At 34.7% G+C, this 24556-nt stretch overlaps 1 protein-coding gene across 4 annotated transcripts in view; it reads left to right on the plus strand.

The window, feature by feature from the left end:
- TBCK (TBC1 domain containing kinase) overlaps positions 1–24556 on the plus strand; it is a 108763-nt gene that overhangs the window by 31683 nt on the left and 52524 nt on the right. For 3 of the 4 annotated variants that reach the window (XM_035326348.1, XM_035326346.1, XM_035326347.1), the window contains exons 7-21: positions 468–609; positions 1821–1881; positions 3150–3211; positions 4027–4088; positions 4840–4988; positions 6014–6155; positions 7568–7667; positions 9465–9514; positions 9879–10008; positions 10953–11051; positions 12351–12413; positions 13325–13451; positions 14000–14050; positions 15212–15295; positions 18255–18340. In XM_035326348.1, coding sequence (XP_035182239.1) covers positions 468–609; positions 1821–1881; positions 3150–3211; positions 4027–4088; positions 4840–4988; positions 6014–6155; positions 7568–7667; positions 9465–9514; positions 9879–10008; positions 10953–11051; positions 12351–12413; positions 13325–13451; positions 14000–14050; positions 15212–15295; positions 18255–18340 — 1408 coding nt within the window. The remainder of the gene's footprint in view (positions 1–467; positions 610–1820; positions 1882–3149; positions 3212–4026; positions 4089–4839; positions 4989–6013; positions 6156–7567; positions 7668–9464; positions 9515–9878; positions 10009–10952; positions 11052–12350; positions 12414–13324; positions 13452–13999; positions 14051–15211; positions 15296–18254; positions 18341–24556) is intronic. The other variant, XM_035326350.1, reaches the window with a different exon arrangement.

Here is a 24556-nt window from a genome sequence, read left to right on the forward strand (position 1 = left end):
TGAATGATAATATAACAAGTGATATTGTTACTTTCAAAATGATTTAACAACAGGTAAGACTTTTTTTTTGGGGGGGGGGGGGGTTTTTTTTTTTTTTTTTTGGTATTTCGAAAGTTTTTTTGTGGGAATCCGGCAAAATCGGGCAACCCCGCCCCCCCCCCCGCCCCAACACTGGGATGGATCTAATATACACATAATATTGAATCTTTAAATAGATAAACTATTTTGAAAGGTGCTGTTATTTACTTTCACAAAAAGACAGAGGTAATAATTAAAATTTGGCCTTTCATATACTAGACACTACTTTGTCTTTGGAGTGAAACTGCTGCAATGTGTACGTTTTGGCTAACAACCTGCATTGGTATGAATTCAAGTTTCTCAGAACACAAAATTAATTTCATTACTGTAACTGAAAAGTTGGTTTTTGGACAGACAGATTATTACTTAATGTTGCTGCATCTTTCTAGGTACCCGTCGTATCTGGCACCTGAAGTAATTGCACAGGGAATAGTCAAACCAAGCGACCATACTCAGTGTGAGAGGCCTCTGCCTTCTGGCCCTAAATCAGATCTGTGGTCTCTTGGCATAATACTATTTGAGCTTTGCATGGTATGTAAGAGGGTTTGATTGTGACTCTTGGGAAATAGTTACATCAAGTTGATTGCTCATGCTAATGGGGTTAATGACACTTGTCCAGCACTTGACTCCAAATACGAGACTACATTTTGCATTCCCACCTGACTAGTACTGGTGGTGTTCAAGTTACTTGGGCTGAGTACAGGTGTTACCATGAACAGCAGCTGCCTTTTATAAGCCTCAGTGATGCAATTGTGTGATCTAATTCTTAGTAAGAGCTTCTAAACCAAGAAGTCTCTCTAGGTAACTTTTTGTTTTAATTATGCTTATAAGCATGTAGTAACTATTGCTGTCATGCCCTCATTCTCTTCAAAAAGGATGAGAAACTAATAAAGTTTCTTTATTATGAAAATATAAAATTATGAAAATAAAGTTTCTTTATTATTTGCCTTATTGCCAGAGTTTAAAGAGTGTCAGTAGGGAATTAAAGGTTTATTTGAAAAATACTTATTTGGCTTTAGATGTTAGAATAAATTAAGACAACATAATCTTTACCACTTGTACATGTTAAACTTGACTTTCAATCAAAGACAGCAACATTCTGTACAGAAGCATGATCTGGCAAATATACCAATGCTGATGGTTAGTTTCATTATACAATTAAGTGGTCTGACAGTTACATGGTCAAGAACATGTTTTAGTTAGTGAATACATCAGGGCACTGGAAATTCTTTTCTGTATTCTGTGAATTTTCATAGTGTTCATAGATCATTATTCCTCTTTTGAATAAGTACGTTTTCATAAAAATATTGTTGAAACATTTTAGAATTGATATTTGGATGACTTTTCAAAAATAGTGTGCCATACAAGCTATGGCTGTCACCAGGTCAGGAACATGAACATCACCTTTGTTCGTGCTCGCATTGGAAAAAATACAGGTTTTTGAAAGCTTGTTACTGAACCTGCAGCTTTGCTGAGGCAACCTGGGGATTTCTTTTGCATGTTTTTTGTTTGTTTTTACTTATTCCAGTTAAGAGACATTATAAATGATACATTTTTTTTTCTTTATGATGTTATGAAACTGCTTCTGTTATATTTGGGGGCAAATAATGTTTCTAAATGTTTCTAAAATTAATCTGAAGAAGCTTATTTCACTGTTTTTGTATATAGGTGGATGTGTGTGCTATCTAAATATTTTTATGTACGAGCATTCAAATGTTGATTTAATCTTGTTATTCATTTAGGGGAGAAAATTATTCCAGAGTTTGGAGATAGCAGAAAGATTAAAATTTATAATTATGCTGGGTAAGTAGCACAAAATCATTTTTTTTTAATGTAGTGTTATCATTAGAGCTTCACAAACTAGTCAGCTTGTTATGCTCAGGGTACTTTATCTTTTGTCTGCTTTCATCTCCAGAACTTAAAATGCATTTGAAGCATGGTTGCTTGCTTAGGGAAGCTACAGAGATGGCTGCCAGGTAAAATAACGTTGCAGAAGAGCCATGAGTGTGTTAGAGTAAGGGCAAGCTATGGCAAAACATGTTCAGGAAAGGTGGTCTTTGTGTCGGTTATTTGTTGTTCTGTGTTCCAGGAAGTCTCTGAAATGAGATAGGAACTGTATGGCACTGAAGAAAACTGTCTCTGCAGTAGGAGTGTGAAACCAAGCAGTGAGAAGCAGAACTCAAACAGGAAGACAGAAAATAGAGAGCTGAGGAACTTATTACTAGGTCTAGGTTTTTGTTCTGACTTCATCTACGAACTGTATAAGCATTAAGCAAAAAATCTGTGTCTACAGTAATGTAAATGAGTGTGAAAGTAGGACTATTTTGTTGCTTTTAGAATTTAGTTTATTGTGGGGCTTATGTATGAGCCATGAAGGAGAGCAGAGCATGAGTTTGCAATTTGAAGGTTCATGAGTAAGTTATTGAATTTATCCAGAGCAAATAGTGATACCTTTAAAGATACTGTCAGTAAAAACATCTTTTTATTGAGTAGCTAGTGCTCTGGTGATGAGATTCTGTCTGTTGTGGCATGTGGTTTATTAGCAAAGCTTCCTGAAGAGTTCAAGTCCCCTTCAAGTTAAGTGCAAGTTATTATAAACCTTCATTCACTGAAAAATGCCCACATTCTGACTTGGGAGTTATTTTCTCAATAATGCATTGAAAACAAATTATAAAATACTTCCAGTATAATCTGCAAGTAGCAAATAAAACGTCCTCTGAGCTTCTATAGGCAGGTATTTTTTAAGTTCTTTCAATTTCCTTTTAATAAATAGAAAGGCTGTTGGAATTTATTTGGCAGAGACTGACGCTCTGGATTTACTAAGCCTGCAAAAAAGCTTTTTGCTGTTAAATTAGATGCACTATTTCAATTTTCTAGGCTTTAATTTTCTGTCTGCATTGGGGATATTACTTTCGTTTCTAATTTTGAGAATTGACCTTCAGTTGATGTGGCAACATCAATTAAAAAAAAAAATTCTATGCTGTGGTGGGCTTCCATCTGATATCCTGTTTAATTACTATCACTTTTCTCATGGTCTTTAACTTTTTTACTGTTCTGTTTGTTTTTCAAAGGCTGTGTAGATGATATTGTAACAGTATTAGCTGAAGAACATGGTTGCCTTGATATTATTAAGGTTTGTGGAACTAGTTTACTCTTCTATGCTATATTATTCAAAACATTTTATTATTGTTGTGCTGCATAGGATTTCATATATATGTATGAAATATAAGTTTGTATTTGTTTATATACATAAAAACTCATATATAAAATATATATATATAAAAGTAAACTTACTTATTCACTTGAATTTATTGCACTGTACTGCAAATATATATGTAAGATCCTTTCAAGTAACCAGTGCTGGTAATGTTTATTTGTTCTTAAAATTGTTATCAATTACTTTAATACTTGCTAGATACTCCTCAATTGATTTAATACTTGCTGGATAGTTCAGTAAGTTGTTAATTTTCTTTACAATGTTGGAGGTTAAAGATTTTTCTTCTAGAAATTTAGCCTTCTACCTAGTTTGCTTTACACATTCTGACAATGTTGTTATACAGTTCAACTCCTCCCCACACACAGAATTAATCAGTGAATTTTAGTGTTTATGTTTTGAAACACTGTGTAAAATGAATTCTGACTGTTATCAGGAGTTCCCAGGTATTGTATTGTTCAAGCTTTGTACAGAATATCTAGACTAGAAAAGTAAAAATAAATAACTGCATACACTGAATTTTCTAGTCTTCTTTTCCTCATAGTAAATGTGGGTGATGAAATTAATTCCATACAGCATTTTGATCTCATGCAGCTAACCTCACACACGTAGATGTCAAATTTTATTGCTTTCAAAGGATTAGCCTGTATATTAAAAGCTAAGTATGAGCTAAGTGGCTTGTTCAGTTAGCACAGTAATGACCAGAACCCCTCCATATTTCTCTTCTGTTCCAGGACCTTCCTGAAAATACCATAGATCTATTGAAGAAATGCCTTACGTTCCAGTCTTCTAAGAGGCAAGTATTCACTCCAAATGCATAATAAACTCTGTTAGGATTCTGTGAAATTAGAAGTCCAGTCACTGAACGTTTTTTTGGAATACTGATTGTTTGTGCTACCTACAATAGCTTACTGGTTAAATTACTTTGCAATATTTGAAAGTTAAGAGTTCAGAAAAAAATAATGAAGTGTGCAAAACCTTGAGATTGATGCAGAGTATTTTTGTGGGAAAACTATTTGGTTATTTTCAGTTTTAATTTCACAACTCCAGTGATTCCATAACTGGATGTCCAGTTATTGCCTTTTTAGTTTGAACACTTACATGTACAAAATGTTTTTTGGTGGTGGTTAGTACAGTTGTGCTGTAGTCAGAATTAGGACCGCTTTCTTCAAATCTCTTATTTCAAAAGACATTTTTGTTATGGCAGTCCATCACAACTTTCTTCTGAAAATGGAAATAGGCTTCTGTTCTTCAATTGAAGTTTTGCATTTGCATTTTTTTCACATTTGCTTAGAGGAATTAAAAGGGAGTTCAGAAAGTAGTTGCTTTATGTATTAAATGAAGGTGAGATCTGAACTTGGGCTATAAACAGACTGCACAGTGTTATGAATTATGAATTGAACAAAATTGATAGTTTTTTTGCTAATAAAATTTCTGAAATTTGACGTCACTTGTTAATACTTATTACTGGGAACATTTCTTACTGAAATGTAATATTTATGGAAGCACTTTACTCATAGTGTTGTATTCTCTTTTCTTAACTCAAGGCCAACTCCAGAAGAATTGCTGCATGACAGTTTGTTCAGTGAAGTGTCCTTGGCATACCCTCCCTTTCACAAACCTGCTGGTCTGTTCTCATCTTCTCCAAGGTGTGCTAACTTAACGCTTCCTGAAGACATAAGTCAATTATGCAAAGGTAAAAGCAGGTAGTGGGATGAATGTCATTGAAAGGGGAAGGAAAATAAAATGGTTTTGAGTTTTCTTTGAATGCTTTGTTAGAGAGAAACTATTAAATGGTATAAAACTACAATTTTTGTAGTAAGTTTTTGAATGGGCATAGATGGAGGCAGACATGATTTTGAGGGATGTGTTCAAATCAAAGGATGGCATCTTTATTTTTGTACTCTGACTTCAGGGAATAAACAGTTATCATTACTATTCAAGTGTACCTTGAGATATCAGTATCATTTTTGCCTTTTTAGTTTGAACACTTACATGTACAAAATGGTTTTTGGTGGTGGTGTTTTTTTCCACACTACGTTGTGTTGTGAATTGGTAACTGGATTCTGTTGAATAATAGCTTGAGATTATTTTTGGAAGTACTGAAAAACTAAATCCTTGTGAGAGTGGTCATATCATCCAGAATAAAAGAAGGTTAGAAGTTTCTGAGTTTGAAACTACAGTATGCTGAAAGTTTTAAGTCCTCATTGACATTTTTGATGAACTCTGAGATTCCCACATACATAGAAAAATCTCACTATACAATTCCTGGTGACTAAGATTTTATACCTAGTTAATGTATATGATATGTGAAAAGAAGATGAGACAATATGAGCCACTAGTTTCTTTTTTGTACTCTTAGCATTGCTGGGGACAAAATAATGCTTTTGTTTAATTTTTTGGAAAAAAAAAAAAAAAAAAAAAAGATGCCCAGAAAGCAAAACTCCACCTTTTGATTTATTTATCTGATTGGTTCTGTTTTCTATCATCAAGGCAAACTGCAAAAATGTTTGATTTCTTTCTGATCTCTGCCCATCTGCTCTTTCTGTACATTTTCCTAAACAGCAGTGCAAAGGGTACATCACTTTCTCTTCTAACCTCATATTATGGTCTAGGACTTTTCAAGTGTAGTAACTTTTCTTCCACAGAATATGTTTAGAGTGATAGGAAGGAATACAAGCTGCCTAAAAAGCTGTAACTCGCTTTTTATGTGGTTTCTCCTAGATGAAGATAGTGATTACCTAGCAGAAAGATCAATTGAAGAGGTTTATTATCTCTGGTGTTTGGCTGGAGGAGACTTGGAGAAAGAACTTGTCAACAAGGAAATCATTCGATCAAAGCCACCTGTCTGCACACTTCCCAAGTAAGGAAAGAGAAGCGCTTTAAGGGAAGGACAATGTATGGAGAAGTGATACTGAGAGAATGTTTTGGTTTGGTTTTTAGTTTCAACACCTGTGTATAAGTGAAAAACAGTGAAAATAGCAATCTTGAACAGCAGAAAATCATTTCACATCCCATCTTACCAAATTTGAGGTGTTATTTGAACAGTTGTATATGTTATCTGGCTGCGTTTCACATTGCTTTCTGAAATTTGAGAAGAAATTTAGGTGGAGTGCAACATAATGAATTAGAAGTCCCTAAATTTGGCATGCATTCAAGTAGCATAAAGTTTCAGTTAAAAAAAAAAAAAAAGTTTCACTATGCTTGAATATTGTATTTTTAATTGGAATTTAATTCATTCTGTAGCAAATTCTCACAATCTGAATTCTCTTTCACAGAGCAGCAGTGCTGAATGGTCAGCTCATTTCTTCAGCAGATCAGCTGGTTTATTTATTTATTTTTAAATGCTTGGTTTTACTTGTAATTCTGTGTGTTACTGCCTTTATCTTATTGCTGCACATGTTGCAATTTTATGTAATATATTGATGTCTTAATCCTGCAATCTGATCTTAATAAACAGAATTTTGTGTTCATATAAATCAGTTTGCTGGGTCTGTGATGTAAAAACATATGACATCAGCACGTACAGCAAAAGTGCAGTATCTTGAAAAAAGAAAAAAGCTAAATTTTAAGTAATGGCAAAAGTAGTGTGACATTTTGAGGGATTGCCTCTTTCTGTACCTGTAGGTGAATGTTTCTGCTTTCAAGTTATGTGGGGAAAACATTTTCAGTCATACAAACTATGGTGAAGATGAGGTGTTCATTCAAAAATGTAATTTGACTCTATTTCCTAAGTCTGAGGATGCTAGCTTAATTTCTAGTGATCAGTTTGATGCTGTCTATTTTAAAATATCACCAAACAGGCAATTCTTATATACTCTTTCTTGGATGCATTAGTTAATCCCTTAGATTGCAACAGAACAGGTCTGCACTGGATTTTTCCTCTTTTTTTTTTCTTTTTTTTTTTTTTTTTGTCATGGTTGGAAATGGCTGTTTTATTTTTGCTTCTCCCATTAAATAGTCTTGGTCTATGCAAGCTCAAGGAATAAAAGGGAATATTAATCTCATATCTCATTAGTCTTCCTTTGTGTGCAAACTAAAGTCGTGGAAAGCCTGAAATGTGCCTTTTTACACAAAAAGCTGTTTGAATAATTTAAGGTGATTGTACATTCCCTTGATAGCAGGTTTCATGCTTTGCAGAGTCAACGCAGTATACTTCTAAGAGCTACTGTTTTGTTTTAAAGAAGAAACTGATTGATGTAAGATATTTTTTTTCTAAATCAAATCTTATGTTCTAAAATGACCTGAATTATATATTTTCTCTCCCTTTTGAAGCTTTTTATTAGAAGATGGTGAAAGCTTTGGGCAAGGACGAGATAGAAGTTCCCTCCTAGATGATACAACTGTGACTTTGTCTCTGTGCCAGCTCCGAAATGTAAGAAAAATTCTGTGCACAGGTGCTTATATCTTTGCTACAGAAACGTTTGTTTAAAGGGAATATGGAACAGCAGCTCCTACTGCTGTTTGTACAGAAGGGCAGTGTTAATGATTCCAAGAGAAGACTTCTTGGTATCTAAGCTGGATTCTGATTTATGCTATTAAGTTGCATTTTCTGTAAAAGCTTTCTAAATTTGGTTTATCTTCCCCCTCCTCTGTTCTAATTTTTTTGTGTTTTGCTCTGTGCTTTGTTCTGGTGCAGTCACAATAATTTTGTAGCACCTGATATTCTGCAATATTGCTAAACTAATTGGGGCAGTGAGTGTCTTTTTGCATTCTTTAATTCCTGTCTGTAGGTGGCTCACAAATTCAAAAGAAAGATCAGCTCAATTCAGTTGCAGCTCCTTCAGATATTTATCATTTAGAGTTGGATGTCAAATTTCTAGTAGTTTAATACTAACCTTTGGAATATATAGCTATTAAACAACTACTCTGAAAGAGCACTTCAAAGTATTTTGCCAAAATGCAGTAACGCAGTTTTTTCTCAGTGGAATAATAAACTTATGCTAACCTATTTTACCTGCTGTAGCAGTGGGTTACAAGATTTACTGCATACATCACTGAAGTGTTTTAATTGTTTACGTATCTTCACAGATGTAGAGCTTTATTGCTATAGAATTAGAAATTTACGATGCACTGTTTACAACTTGCTTTTTATAGTAGCGATTGCAATTCTGTAGTAGTCTTCATAAAAATTGTTATGACATATGACTATGGAGGTTAATAAGGAAATTGACTCCTGACGTCTTGCTGTCTGCCACCAAAAACAAACAAACAAACAAAAACCACCTTAACCTGTAATTAGTGCCCACTTATTATTAGTGCCTACTTGTATAAATGCAGCAGCATTCAGGCTTGTATCCTCCCCAAATAAAACTGCACTACACATTTACTGCAGTTTTATTTGGGGAGGATACAAGCCTGAACCTTGCGATGTTAGTTGAAATAATTTTTTGAACTTACACGATTCTTCAAACATTTTTCATGGAGCAGAGCATGATGCTTAAAATCAAAAGAGGATCAGGTCTGAATGAACTGAGAGTGAACTGTTCTGTCAGTCCCAGGAGGAACTGGCTGTGTGCTGTATGCCTTTAAGCTGGGGATTGAACTGCAAAACAGAGCACTGCAGGGAGGATGGTATTAAACATTAATCATGATGCACCAAAGATGTCTGAAAACTTCAGGCAAGAGTCCAGGCACGCTTGTCTGTCACCTTCCCAGAGAGTGTCTTGTATTTCTGTGCAGTTTTAAGATGCTGCTACTAAAAGGAACTCAAATTTACATAACATTTGAACTGATTAAAAAAATAAAACCAAGCTCTGCAGTTGCTTTGCAGCTACTTAGATAGGAAGTCCATGTCAAAAAGCAAGGAAAATTAAAAAAATTTGTAAATAATATTGATCAATTAACCCATGGTCCATAGAAGCTTTTTCTGTGTGTGCATGTGTAAATAGGTTTATGTAGAAAATAACAGAGTTCTCTTCAGGCAGAAGGATTTCCATTACCTCTTAAAAACAATAATAAAATAGTTTGTATTAGTAAAACTTTCTAGTGTTAAAGGCTGTATGTTTCTTTGCTGATTGAGAGCTGAGCTAATGCTTAGTACAGGTTTCAGAGCAAGCTACTAATCTTGGTAAATGAAATGTAAAGTAATAGTTTTCAGAGCCCACTAGGTTTTTGTTTGTGAGTTCTGAACAGCTTTCTGATTATGAATTGTCTTTATTCTTCATTTCAGAGACTGAAAGATGTTGGTGGGGAAGCATTTTATCCATTACTCGAAGATGAGTAAGTGTGTGTAAATCTGTATGTATGTAACGGACTGAATTTTGAGTTACTAGTTTTGAGTAGCACATTGTACAGCTAGACAGTTGTCTTCCAAGAGCAAACCTAGCATGTCTGTCATGCTTTGGCTCTTAAAGCTGGTAAATGCTGAAAGGCACTTTGCACCGGTGGCTTTAGGGCCCTGAATCCAAACTGAGAATCTAACCTGTTTTCCTGTTCAGTAAATCAACTGTTTGTGCTGAATATTTAAAATTTTCCATTTATACTTGTTTCTGACTCAAAAATGCATCACTGGGTATTCATTTCTTTCACAATGATTTTTTTTTTTTTTTTCTCCTTACTACTACTTTTCTAATTCTTTTTCCAGCCAGTCAACTTTACCTCATTCAAATAGTAGTAATGAGCTGTCTGCAGCTGCCAGTCTTCCTCTTATCATCCGGGAGAGGGACACAGAGTATCAGCTAAACAGAATTGTCCTGTTTGACAGGCTCTTAAAGGTATGGAATCTTTTGATGCTGGATAATTGGATTTGGTCTGTTAATTAGAGGATTTTTGAAGGACTAAGTAATTGAAAAAGGAAGCAGAGATGCAAGAGACCACAAAGGAGAGGAGTGAGAATGTCTTACAAAAATATAACAAGATTGAAAATAAAAATATGAGAAATAGGTCTCTTTATTAGTGCTGAATATAAAAGTAGAGTTTAAAGTATGCACATAAAAATAGAGCTGCTGCTAATACCTGCTATTTACTGAAGAAACGAATCCTGCATCCTTGATTTTCTGACTTACTATTCCATTTATTCCTGACTGATTCCCTGATTTATACCTTTTATAGGGTACATATACCTAATGTAGGTATAAATACACCTGTGCATATTTGTGCATTTCCAAGCGGTACTGTAGTGGAAAACAATAGCAGTCTTAACCTCAACAGCCATGATAGAAACATGGGTTTCATACTGGGGTGAGGGCGAGAATACTGAACCCTACTTACATGTTTGCAGAGAGATGGATTCTTGCTTAAGAGTGAGTGAGTGTTAACAGCTGCAGTACTTAGGAAGGCATAAACTAGAAATGTTAAATGAAACAAAATTGGATATATGAGTATAAACATATATTTAAGAAAAATAATAATAATTAGTATCACTACATTTATATATCAAATATATACCAAAGCACATGAATACATTTATGAGAAAGAGTGGGTTTTTTATATCTAACCATATTTAACCATGACTTAAACATAACCATACTAGCCATCCAGGGTTTCCATTTAGGAATGAAACTTGCATGTTGTAAAACTTACATTCACTGTTCATACTGACAGTTTGTTGTCTGTAAAAATAAATAAATAAATAAATAAAATAAAAATCCCAGGATTGGGATTTGATTCATTTCAGTTATGTGTTAATGTTTTCGCTATTAATCTCTTCTCTTTGAAGGCCTACCCGTATAAGAAAAACCAAATTTGGAAAGAAGCCAGGATTGACATCCCTCCTCTCCTGAGAGGCGTAACCTGGGCTGCCCTGTTGGGTGTTGAGGTAAGAGTAATGGGAAGCCATTTGTGGAAATTCCAGTGTTGACCAGGGAAGAAATGGGATAGGAATAGTTTGGACAGGAAAGCCAGAAAGGATTTGAAGATTTGGCAGGTAAATTAGTGCAATTTTAAAGAAAATGATGCATGAAATTGTATGAGCAAAGACAATGTTCAAGCACTTTTCTTGCCTCTGACATTATTTGATTTCAAAGAATATTGACTTGAAAGCCTTCATATTTCATTTTGATTATAGGTTTGAAAAACAGTACCTATACGATAAATCTGGTGAGATTATTTAAATACAGCTGGTAGTTAACTTTATTTTAATTTTATTTTTAATATTTTTGGCTCATGCAGTTCTTCCCCAGTCAGCGATAGGTGAGCAAATCCGGCTGAAAAATACCAAATATATCCTTTTTTTCACCTACTAACCAATACACATCCTCCAAAGATTGGAGAATAAATAAATGAAGTGTCCTTTGCCCAAAAGGATTACTAGAAAGGAAAGTCCCAGAAATGAGGACCCCTCAGAGAGATTGCTCAACAGCTCAGCTTTTACATCTATTCTGCTAGCAATCTTCAGTAGTGCAGCAGAGAGTCTTATAGATTACATATCTCAAGGTGTTGTTTTTTTTTAGGAAATCTAGCTTAGGGTGTGATCAGCTTACTGCCTTATAATATGATGGAAAAAAAAAAAAAAAAAGCTGTAAAGGGAACAAAGAACTGCTGGCTAGGGGCCTGGCCTGGCCCCTTCTTGGTGAGTTCATATGCTTCATCAGCTTACCATGTGTATAATGAAGGTAGTATTTCCCTGTCACATAACATTAAAATGCTATTGTTAGCATACCTGTTCCGGGATTTAGGCATGTACTGGCTACTTAAAAGTTGTATATATGGATAATATCAATAGTAATTAATAGGCAGCCTTTACGCAGATGATGCTGAAAGCCACTTGGCAGTGTCGAAGGTAAATTACTTAATTTAAATTGAAAGCTTCAGTTAACTTGAAAATGGAAAATGGATCAAGTATATTGCTTCCTGTGTAAACAACAGAAAATCACTAAGGGTATTGGGAATGTCACAGAAAGGTCTATATATACTGAATTATAGCAGGATAAAGATTTTGTTAAAATTCAGCAGTGAGAATTTTCTGTTCTTTGGGAAAGTTTATATTTTCAGAAAAAAAGTTGCTAACTAAAGTATTTGACAAAAACTACCAGCTTTTTTTATATCTGTGTGTATGTTATAATATGCCTTTACATTAGTAAGGGATTTCTAACTTCATATATTCTTCCACATTTAGGGTGCCATACAAGCAAAATACGATGCAATTGATAAAGACACACCAATTCCTACAGACAGACAGGTAAGAAGACTTGTGTTGTGACCAAATATTGTAAGTTGAAGTAATGCAAAGATCTTTTCCACTAGTGGCTGTCATTTGTTTTTGATGGCTTGATGTGGTTGATCATACTACGAGGTTTCCCTTGTCCTCTAACCTTATTTAGTAGCAAGAGTCTTGCAGAACTGATAGGAACAACTAGTTTAGCTCAATTTGAGTTATAACACCTGGTAAGTGAAATCTTCTTTTACTTCAGAACTTCTGTTTCTGTAGCAACAGCAAAGTGTAGTGAACAATTTTACTGATGTGTTGTTGAAAATTCTGTTTTTATTGAATATTTGTTGTGCCTTTTGGACCTGATGCCAGACTTCACCAAGTACCCTGAGATCCTGTGAAGTAAGATGTGCTTCACAGAAGTGGGTTCTTGACTAATTAAGTTTTCCACAAAGTATTACCAAATGTAAATAGACACGATGAGCAACAACTATTCCATCAGCTGGCTGAATACATAGTTTCCATCAAATTGGGTACAGGTTTCTGAGAACTCTGATTTGATTACCCTGTAGAACAAAGTGATGGTAGCACCTGAAATGGGCCAAAGGTTGGGTCAGAAAAAAAATATATAGATGTAATCTGTTGTTTTTTGCTTTCAATGGTTAGAACCCTTCTTAAAATATGAATCTGATTTTTATTAAAGAACAAACCAACAAACCCTCTCTGTTTTCAATCTTTAAGTGTGGCTGTTAGTGTCCTGTCCCCTTTCAGTTACATTTCTGAGAGTGATGGGGGAAACGGACTGTGGTTTTGGTGGTGGTCTGACCTATATTGTCTGGCTGACTTCCACCTCTAGTGTTGCATGATTGCTGTAGTACTTCCCCACTTATCCAGATTCCTTATATGTATTTCTTTATGTTGTATGCTTGGCTGTGGTACAGATTGAAGTTGATATTCCTCGTTGCCATCAGTATGATGAACTACTGTCATCACCAGAGGGTCATGCAAAGTTTAGGCGTGTATTGAAGGCCTGGGTTGTTTCCCATCCTGATTTGGTATACTGGCAAGGTGAGTTTGACAAGTTAGCAAGCTCAGAAAATTACCTGGAAACTATGGTTAACTTAAGAAAAAACAACACCTTATTTGGATTGCTTTCCTTTTGTTTCTTTTGAAGAATGAATCTGTGGGTTATTGCAAATTTAGATCCTTTATTGCAAACTTAAATCCTAATAATTTATATTTAATTTTTAATGTAAAATTGCCAGCCTCTTATGCTCTCCTTAAATTTCAATCATTCATTTAAAAAAAAATCTGTTGCTTATTTCAGTTCAAACACTGAAGAACTTACTGGGCAAGTTCTTGGGAATGTAAATTGCATTTCTTGAAAGCCAAGGCAAAAGAATCAATTCAGTGCTATAGTTTTAACAATTTTAAATCCTCTTTGTTTTCATGCACTGATTTCACGCTTGTTCTCAGCATTATGAATGAAGCCTGATGTTGAAGGTATTATAATCACTATCAAGTATGCAAATTTTCATGGTAAGTTAATGAATTCATCTTATGCAATACAATAAATGAGATCTTCATGCTGTTTTTTGTGGCTCTTCCCTCTTCAGGTCTTGATTCTCTTTGTGCACCATTCCTGTACTTGAATTTTAACAATGAAGGTGAGTACCTTTTCTACTGGGGATGAAGGGAAGCACAGTCTGTTATCTGTGTCTAGCTGTATACAGATGTGCATGCACCTACTTACTGACAAGAGTTTTCTGCAACTATGAAGGAAGTTTAAAGCACTTGTTACCATGGGTCAGCCGAAGCGGTCTGTTTTTGAGAAAGAGGATGTGGTGTGCTACTGTTCAAGCAAAGGGTTCAAACACTGTATTTATTAATAAACACAATAAAGAAAATGTAATACAAAGTACAAATAACTATAGAAAAACAAGAAATGCTTCTCTACTAGTTGTGTTTTTCAATGAACGTGTTATTTTTTAACTATTAACCTGTCAGACTAGCATCATTCAGAAAAGCTGATGATGGATTTAAATTCCTAAAATCAGCCCACCTTTACATACGCAGCCTTTAGCATCTTAGAATGTGATTTGTTCAGGCCTAGTCCAACTTTCTATTATCTTGCACCCAGCTTTTTAATAAGATGGGGGAGAAGGGAAGCTAGTTTTTCAGGACAGTAACTCTTATTACGCCTACTGTGCACCTTTACATATTTCTGTCAACAGGTTTTTCTTGCTCTTGGACATGTTCCTACAGTTAGATTGTAGAACCTGGTTTTCTTTCCATTGCAGCAAAAAATAGTAGTGAAAAATACACACTTCCATGTTCTAGTTTACTATTTTAATTGCATACATTTGGCTCAGATACTTAAATGGTGGTTTCCATGCCAGAAAATTCATAAACCAGAATTCATTTCTAATGTGATCCTATGTCACTTTGGTATAAACTTGATGTTTTGTTTATCGTTTCCCAAACTATATGTATTTTCTTTAGATAATTTATGTCAAAACCATATTTCCAACAAAGGCTCCTTTTAAAATCTCTGATCTACCACCATTGCCAAGAATTGTATTAAAATAGGTAAACTGTCTCTTAGCCAAATTTCCAAGAATTAATCATGGGGTAAACGTTGGGAGCTTTTGAAATTCTTAATAAGGAATGTGCCCTTTTTTTATGTATCTGTACAATCCTTTTTGTTTATTGATTGATTTAAAAAACTTACACATTTTATCTGCTTAATAATAAACATTTTCAGATATACATACATTTCTACCTCTGTAGTTGCATCCTTTTTCTTTTCTTTTTTTTTTTTTTTTCAGCTCTGGCATATGCCTGCATGTCTGCTTTCATACCCAAGTATTTGTATAACTTCTTTCTGAAGGATAATTCTCATGTTATTCAAGGTAAGTAAATCTCTTTAATTTTTTATTTCTTCTAAGTGGCAGAATTAAGTCTGCATTTATACATACACTTTTTCAAGTGGTTATAAAATAAGTCTTTCCAAAAGTTTATTTTAAATAAAACAAGAAAGTGTGCAAGAATAATGGGAACACGGTAAAGTAGGTAAAGATTCGTGTGAGGTATAAAATAAAATAAAATAGAACTATAAGCTGCACAGAAAAAAAAAAAAAAAAAAAAGGTACAGCTCCATGTACTATCCACATGCACGGTAAGAGCAGAAGCTACCTTGACAATGAGCTAAGATGAAGAGGAGGAACGGTACAAAGTAGATACTACTCAGGAAATAGGTTTTACGGTATTCAGAGAGCTTGAGACATGAGGGGATTTTCTTACCGAGCTAATAATGTTTACCCATACAGGACATGACTTAGAGAGCCATGGGGAAAACTGTTCTGTAGTTCAGTGTTCAGCAACGTAGGTGTCTCAAATTAAAACAACAGCTGGGGGTTAAATGTCTGTTTTACTTTAAAATTAATTGTAAATTTCAAGGAGACACAAGGAATTGTGCAGACTTAAAAAGCCACGTTGGCACTGTCCATGATGACAAAGATAATTTTTCTTGTAAACAGTTTTTTTTAAAAACAGAAGCTGTTTGAAAAGCCTTTGATAGTTTAAAAAAAGCAGGTGGTAATGAATGTTTTTAGATGCAACTAGTTATAAGTGTTTGTTGAATAGTGAGTTTCGGCATGGCTTGCTGTCCTTGTATTTCTTCACAAGAAATGCTCTTTTCTATATAACTTGTGAAGCTTCTCGAGAAACAATGTCTGTCATTTCTTTGTCTTCAAAAAAGAAAGGAAATTAAGAACTGGTCAACAAAAAAAGGTTAGCCATAAAAGCAGTTCAATATTGGATAGTAGGGGGAGAGCTAACATGAGGATTGAACATGGTTAGGAGAGTCAAAATATGAAGGACAGTGGAACAGAGACATTATGAACTGACTATGTAAAATAGTTTGGAAAAGTGATTCAAGACAACTTTTTTGCATCCTTTTTTTCTGTAAAGAAAGAGTGCATGATGAAAAAAAAAAGTCTGTAAAGGTCTAAAGATGAAACAAGTATACTATATCAGTTGTTCCTGATATAGCTTTATATAGCTTGGTAAAGATTTTCTCAAGGGGGTATACTCTTACATAAAATAATAATTTCTCTCTCTAGAGGTTCCCTATTGTGATACCCACAGGAATCAAAATTTTACAAAAATATCAGCTGAAGTTATGTGTCAGTAGGATTCCATAAAATAAAGAAGTGCTTGCATTTCCAAGTTGTTTTGCAACATGTTTTGTCGTCAAAGACTCAAACTGGAACTCTTAGGATTCTTTCAAGTATTCTGATACAATCCAGGGACTTAAGTCGAACTCCAGACTTCCACACAATTTCCAGGGAAAATTCTTTATAATTTTCCTGCTTTACTGTGTAGTAAGAAAGCATCAAGAAGTGTCATTTGACTGCCTACTGCAATTTTAGCTTTTAGCTGCCTTGTATCTTCCATATAGGAGCTGAGAGAATAAATTGTTTAAACTGCAGAGTTCAGCATTCCTCATGTCTGACCAGTCCTAAACAGTGAAGGCAGATGTTTTTTCCTAAGCTTATCAGATGGATTTCCTTACATTAAATAGGAAGCAAGAGCAGTTAAAAGTGTTTGGATATGGAACACTTAATTATGCAAAATAAACCAAAAAAAAATCATTTAATGAAATTCCAGCCAGCAACAATTGGCTGGACCCTATTGGTGAGTTTTTTGTGAAGGCTCATGTGTCTTTAGTAGACCCTTAATTAACCATGTAATCTCACACAGTAATTATATTTTGTGAGAGAAGCTAGTCAAATAAAGATGGTATTTATCAACTTGTAGTATATCTGCAGAGAATGACCATGGGCATGAATTTTCATTTTAAAATAAATGTGCTTCAGGGAATCTAATTGTGAAATTGTTTTCATCAGTGCACAACTGAATGTGTAGGATTGTGTAGAATTACTTGTTTGCTATTTATTACCTGTCTAGTGACTGGTTGTTTAATGGTGCAAAACTGATAAAAAATGCACCTTACAGATGAAATTTTTAATTATTTTCATTTAAGGTCAGCACATATGGTGGTATAAACTTCAGGCATAGATTCCATTATCTCCCCAATTTGTGTGGATGTGAATAAGAATTTCTTTGTCTTGAGACTGAGATAACATACTGGAGAAGATGTAAAAACCTCTGAAGCAGCCTGGCCTTGGTGGCACAAAACTCAGTGCGGGTCTGTTTACCCACTTAACTCACCAGTGGTTATGCTGACAGGTCATCTGAGCCTTAGCAGATGCAGCATCAGGCGGGAGAGGCTGGCACTCCTGAGATTCTTGAGGCAGATTCTTGATGCCCGATTCTTGAGGCAGTTATACCACAGTGGTTTAGTGTACAGCGGTTTCTGTACACTAAACACTACACTTTCTGGATTACAGAATCTACCTTTGTTGAAAATAAACTACATAGAACACAACTTAAGGAGTATAAACTTTATATTTCACTCGGATTGGGTCTTAAAAATTCTAGAAACAGACTTGTTCTACTGTGTTTCCAGCAATATCCTGTGGCTTATATTCATACTGAAGTCTTTAACTTTGCATTCCAAGTATACATCACAATTTGAGTATGAGTCAAGTAAAGCTTTGTTGAAAATCCAAATTGATATTAAGGAAGAAAAATGTTTCTCCATCTGTGTTGAATATAATGGTGCTAAGGAGAACAGTAGTGGTATTCACTTGCTGTTTTATTTTGTGTTTTCTTTTTTTGTTTTTTTTGCCTTTTTTTTTTAAAAAAAAAAAAAAAGCTTTTTTTTTTTTTTAGCTCCTTTATGAAATAACAAGATGTACTGGCATGTATTTTTTTTAGTGATCTTGAATTTGCTTGTCATTTCAGAATACCTAACAGTGTTTTCCCAGATGATTGCATTCCATGATCCAGAGCTGAGTAACCATCTTAATGACATTGGTTTTATTCCAGATGTAAGTGCTGAGCATTCTTAAAAATATTGTTCAAAGGAAGTAAAAAAAATGGAAAATTAGGGCAATTAGGCTGAGATGCCTTTCAAAATTTTTGATAGTAGTTTGTTAGGAGACTTGTGTATTAATCGACCTTGTTGGGTATGTGGATAAAATGGTGAAGTTTTGATTATTGTTTTATATACCTCAGTCTTTCCCCTTGTGTTGGCATGGTAAATACAATAAAATTACTACTAATCACTTGTTTTAACTCACTGATTAATCTTAAAATGTATATATAATTTTATTTTTAAAATGTGGATTAGCATGCAAAACAAACGTGGCCATAAATGACTAATAGAAAACTTTCTACAAACTAAATAAATGCTTTTGGTTAACACAAAAGACAAATCAATTTGCAAACAATAAATAATATATATATGTACAAGTGATGGTTAATCTGTAGATATTCAGATCTTGGAAAAATGCTTAGCAATCAAGAGCGTAACACGTATGTGAGGTGGGTCCTTTCACTGGAAGAAGCCTGTAAGATAGAGAAAAATGAGAAACGAGACTGTATCATGAGCAATATAACAGATTTTTTTAAAAAATATAAATTAATCCTAAGACTAGACAATGGAAACAATTTTCATTGTCAATAAGAATTCCTCTCTAAGAGCAGAGAAGTGAAAATTGAAGGAAACTGAAGTCAGAGGTTGATACAGAAATTATTGCACACAAAAAAAAAAAAAAAAAAGTGTTTGTTTTCCTGACAATCTAAAGGTTCTTTTATCAGTAAAGCATTATGCTTATTAGGAAATGCTTTAACTTAAAGCAGTAGGGCCAAGCTTATTAAAATCACAATTATACACAATTCCTGGGTGAATTTGCTTGTCTTTGGGACTGGCAGATACTCATTAGCACTGTTTTAGATTGTAGTGAGGAAAAAAATGCTTTCACATGTAAAGGTGTTATTAACCTAATAATGCTATTTATGATACAAATTTAAAAGATAATATGGCATTAAAAGAAGCAAAAGATACAGCTAGGCTACTGCACTATAAACAGATGCTCTGAAAGGCCATATGTACTGCTAATAAACCACATCTGAAGAAGGAAGGGATGAAGATGAGGGAAAGTGGGAAGGGAGGATATTCATCTGTAGAAAGGATGCATGCTTGGCGGGGGATAAAGGACATGGGTAACTTCAACATTTAATTTCCTGTGGGAGAAACAAGTTAGCAGCATCACTGTGTAAATGCACCCAATATTTATTTGCTGTAGCCTGTGGGGACCAAAGCAATTTCTCTTTATTTCTTGTTGTCCGGGGCACTCATTTCCATTGAGGATATGTAGTTGTAAATTCTCTGACCATCCTACAGGCCTCCGTTTCTGCTACTAACCAATCTGTCGTGGTTGTTTGCTGCTCTTTCAGCAGCTCCCACTTCATGCAGTTACAGTTCTCCACACTGAAAACTTTCAAAAATGCAAGTCAAATGGAATAGTTAAAAATCACCTATTTTTGTATATTTTAGTTTGTGTTGTGCTAGTCATCAGAAAGCACGTAGCCAAACCTAAGCCTTGTCTCTAAGTGTTACAGTCTAGAGCAGGAGATGAATTGGTGGTGCAGCAAATAATTACAAAATTGGGGTATAATTAAAAAAAATCCAATTCTAAAATTAACAGTAACCTCTGAAGGAGAGGTTGTCCTTCCTAAATCATGTCATATGGAGGAAAAACAAACAAAATTCTGCCTTCCAGATTAGTGAGAGAGGTGTTTTTTTTTTTTACCTGTAACAAGACAGCACAAGATCCATCAAGGTGAAGAATATGCACTTTAGTAATGAGATCTGAACCAGAGTTTCGTGCTTGAGTACTAATCCTATCAAAGTAAACCCTGGTTAATCTTTCATCATTGAAACGCAGGCTCCTGCTGCAGGAAAGACTGTGTTTCCTGGCACCTTTCTCATTTGCTTCAGGTTACGTAGCTCTCCGAATATTGAACGCTGCTGAAGGTTCAATAGTTGTGAATATAGTTACCTGATGTGGTGCCTGGATTAAGTACATTGCTGTGGCTATGTGATTTACATGTAAATAGAGAGGTATGGACAGTGAATCTTCCAGTTCTTCTTTGCTCATTCTCCTGAAGTTTATAATCTCCACCACTCTCTGTAATGTTTTATAGCATCTGTTCTCTGTTTTACCGAATAGTTCTGACATCAACAACAGACCATTTTGAGCTGAAGGAAAACAAGGAGGTGTGCTATGTTACTAACGGGGCATAAATTATTCTAAATAGCTTTCAGCTGCAAATTATGGAAGCTAGATGCAGTTGCCAGCTGGCCAATGAAAGAGATGACGAAGTCTAGCTGCAGTTACTTAATACCATCTTGCTGGAGCTGCTGTCACAGGTGGATAGATACCTTAGCTTGGTTTTGGTGATAATTTGGGAGGTGTTAGTAATAGGGCTTCATCTAACCAAGAATTAAAAATCCTGTGACTGAAGTACTTTATCTCCGATTGTCTCTTCTATTGCATGATTACCCAGTGGTGAATCTGGGGGAGAGGTTTCTTGCTGATATTTTTATCTTGTGAGGAATGTGATCCTTCTTCAAATTTTGTGTAGGTGCATGTGAGTGGGTAGAATCTGAAGTTCGAAATTGGTCTCCATTTCCATTCTTTTGCATCCCCAGTCCTTTAAACATTTTTGCACCTTTATGTAGCAGTTAGGCATAGAATTGTCTAGGCACCTTGTAGGCTTGAGGTATGTGTGAATGCATTCTGAAGACAGAGCAGTGAAATATGAAGGTGCAAGATCAGGTTTTTATTCCTTTAAGCTGAGGATCATTGTTTTTACTACCTTTCTGTATTGCTATGTCAAATGGTCTTTTGGTTTGGGAAGAATGGAAAAAAAAAAGATTGGTTTACTTAACATATCTTCAGTGTCTGTGATTGCTACTGGGCAATTCAATTAAAAAAAAAATAATTACATTTTGTGAGTGCTTTCTGTTGGCATTTAAGGCAGTGCCTGCATAAAATATGTAGAAAGCAGCTTAGAATGGCAGACAAACTATTTTGCAACTGTCCATTGCAGCATTTTTAGCAGGTTCTCCTGAAGAAAACAAGCAACCTTACTGTTGGAGGTAGAATACTTGCCCCGTGTTGTTATTAATTGTGGTCGTTCCTTTGTAAGTGATGAGCATGGAGGAGGAAAGGTACAAACATATCAAAGTCTGAGCACTGAAAATAGCATGAAATACATACCATAAAATAGTTCTTTATCCATCTATATTTTTTTCTTATTATATGTAGAGATATGACAGGTGCCTTATCAGTTTAAAATAACACATTGTATTGAATGACAGATGGTCAGATGAGAATTCTCCTATAAAAGATTATGAGGATGATAATTATTGCTTGTGTGTGTGTGTTGTCTTTAAAATGGCATATATTTAACCTTGATCCCAGCTCTGTAGTTCTGAGGTGTAGAGACTGAACTTTCTTAGAGGTTTACAGTAAAGTTGTTTGTTATGCATATACATAACGTTTAATAATTTGTGGAGAGTGTTGGTTGGCATTTTTGATGCTTTGAAAATTCAGACCTTCAATAATGAATAATTCATTTTCCTTATCTTGTAGCCAGGTGCATAGCTTCACTTTAGTTGCTTTGTGATGTTCATGAGGTGCACCTGGTTCATACAGGTCAACCACTTTATTGTTGCAGACTTTCAACAGAGCAAGATCATTGTGTATGCTTCCTAGTGCTCTGTATCATCCCCACCAACAAAAATTAACACTCATGTTCAACTTGCTATCCCTTCTAAAAGATCTTTTGAATCAACAGCCTCTGAACATAAGTATTTTTAAAACTATTGTCTTTACAACAGAAATCTCAAACTTCTGTGCAAGTCTTCTGTATCCCAATCTCCAGCTTCTAGAAAAGCCAAATAACAAAATAATGAAGGCAGTAATAACAGGCAACAATAAATTTCTCATGGAAGAGGTTCTCATTGAGATTTCAGTCAGTGTCTCTGAGGAGTTTGAATTTCTAATGGGAAATTAGAAATTGCCCCTAACTAGGGGCAAATGAAGGTCTTCACCCTGTTGAAAAACACTGAACTGGGTCTTCAGTTTCAGATATTGAGCAGAATTTGTCATAGCACAGCACTGCTGGAGAAGTTTCAGCTAGGAAATAGAATATAGAATAGTGGAAGGACTGACAATGAAACAATGTGGAAGGACAGGAGATTTCAACTTTAACTAAAAAAAAATATGGTGGTTATCTTCAGCTTGTTGGTAGTGATGTTAGGGTGCTGCTGTGTTCTTTATATCTAAGAGATGTCCAACTACTTACTTAAAAGCACTGAATTGCTCCTACGTTACTAGCAAAGCAAAATTATAATTATGGTATTGCTTATCTCAAGCTCAGTCTAAAATTGAAGTATTGGTTTTAAAGCCTTTTATTTTAATGTGACTTATCTCCAGGCTATTCAAACAGCAGTTCAAACAGCAGTTCAAACGCTACTTTGGATAAAATCAACATAGTTATGAAGCATACCTAATGTTAAGTGTGAATAAAAGACATAACCCCATCACATTCCTTGGTTCAGTAGTAAAGGGTTGAAAGCCTAAGCTGCAAGCAAGCAGCTTGTTAGTACAGAATGGCAAAATGCTGTTCTGGCCAGTGATTGCTAGAGGGCAGTATTTACTAATAATATATTACAAGTGAAGACATTTAACTAAAAGGATTTGGTAGCCTGTTTATTTGAGGACTTCATGTCAGTGCAGTTCTTTTTCTCATCTTTGTTTTTCAGTTTCACTTGTATGGTGGAATAATAATGCCAGTGTTGTCTCTTTGCTTCCTTATTAATAGTAATCATAACCACTTCAGGTTTACCTGGACCTCCTTGTCTTAGAACATTACATATATGAAAATTTGAGAGCAAAATCTTTTCAATAAAAATTTGACAGATACCATCTACTTAAATAGTTTGACTTACTTCTCATATTACTATTGATAGGCTTGGTGAGCATGGTTTAGAGCAAAGTGATGCTTTGCCTTGTTACCTTCTAAAACTCTGTTTAGTATTTCAAATTTTGTCTTCCTTGTATATTTTTATGTATATGCACAGAAGATACAAGTGTCTGTGTATGAAATTAGGTGTAAGTGGATATGCTCTGGTAAAACATTTTAATCAAATGTATGAGAAGGAGGAAGTAATTGCTTTTAAATACCGAGGAAGTAATGTAGTTCAAAAAAATGATGCCTACGTAATGTGTACTTCAAAGCAAAGAGGAGCCTCATGCTATTAGGAATACTTATTTTCCTACTGCATAGAAAGCAATATATCACATACAAGTAAGCAGGTAAACAGGTATTAGCTGATCAAAATCACTGCAGGGGATATTTCAGGGAACAGGGTGTTATTATTCAGTAGGGAGCCATCTATTGAAGGCATTGAAGAGAGATACTCTGGGAGACAGTATGAATGTACAATGAGGCTGAAATGGTGACAGGAGATGATTTGTTTTTGTTTTTGAACACTTAAAATCAATTGAAGGGTTGGAGGCCAAGCTTTATTTAAATTATATATATTATAAAAAAAAAAAAAAAACTCAAAACACTACCTTGTGAATATTGAAAATGCTAAGCAGTCATCATCAAAACCTTTAGTTTTATAGACAGTATATGGTTCAGTTGCGATTGAATACTCAGATGAAGGTGTGGGAATAAAATCTAGAGAGAGCCTTGATAGACGTATTTGCCTTTCAGCAAAAGCGTGCATTGTTTTGTCAGTGCCGCAACCCAGTTTAAGAGTTTATGGAATAGGTAGTCATTTATTAACATAATATTGATTATGCTTTCTGCTTTTCATTTGCTTACTTCCAGGGAAAGCATAATAGGAGCATTAATTTGCACTTTTTATGAGCTAAAAAGTAATATATTAAGCTTTATGTCTAACTGTAAGTCTTCAGAAATGGAAAACAGAGCACATGAGCAATGCTCTGAGTAAAATTTAACAATGGTAGTCTTGCCTTTGCATTCCTAATATGTAGAGACCTTCTGCAGAATTTGATGTTTCATGAAAATAGATTCTATTGCCTTCAACACACAAAGTACTTTGTTAAAAATTAAGAATCTCTCAAGGTGTCATAAATATATATATATCATATATATATATGATGTCATAAGTACTGTGACTGAAAGGTTTTCTGTAGGTGTTACAGTTCTTAGTCCCA

Source organism: Oxyura jamaicensis, chromosome 4 (genome assembly GCF_011077185.1).
Source record: "Oxyura jamaicensis isolate SHBP4307 breed ruddy duck chromosome 4, BPBGC_Ojam_1.0, whole genome shotgun sequence".
NCBI lineage: Eukaryota > Metazoa > Chordata > Aves > Anseriformes > Anatidae > Oxyura > Oxyura jamaicensis.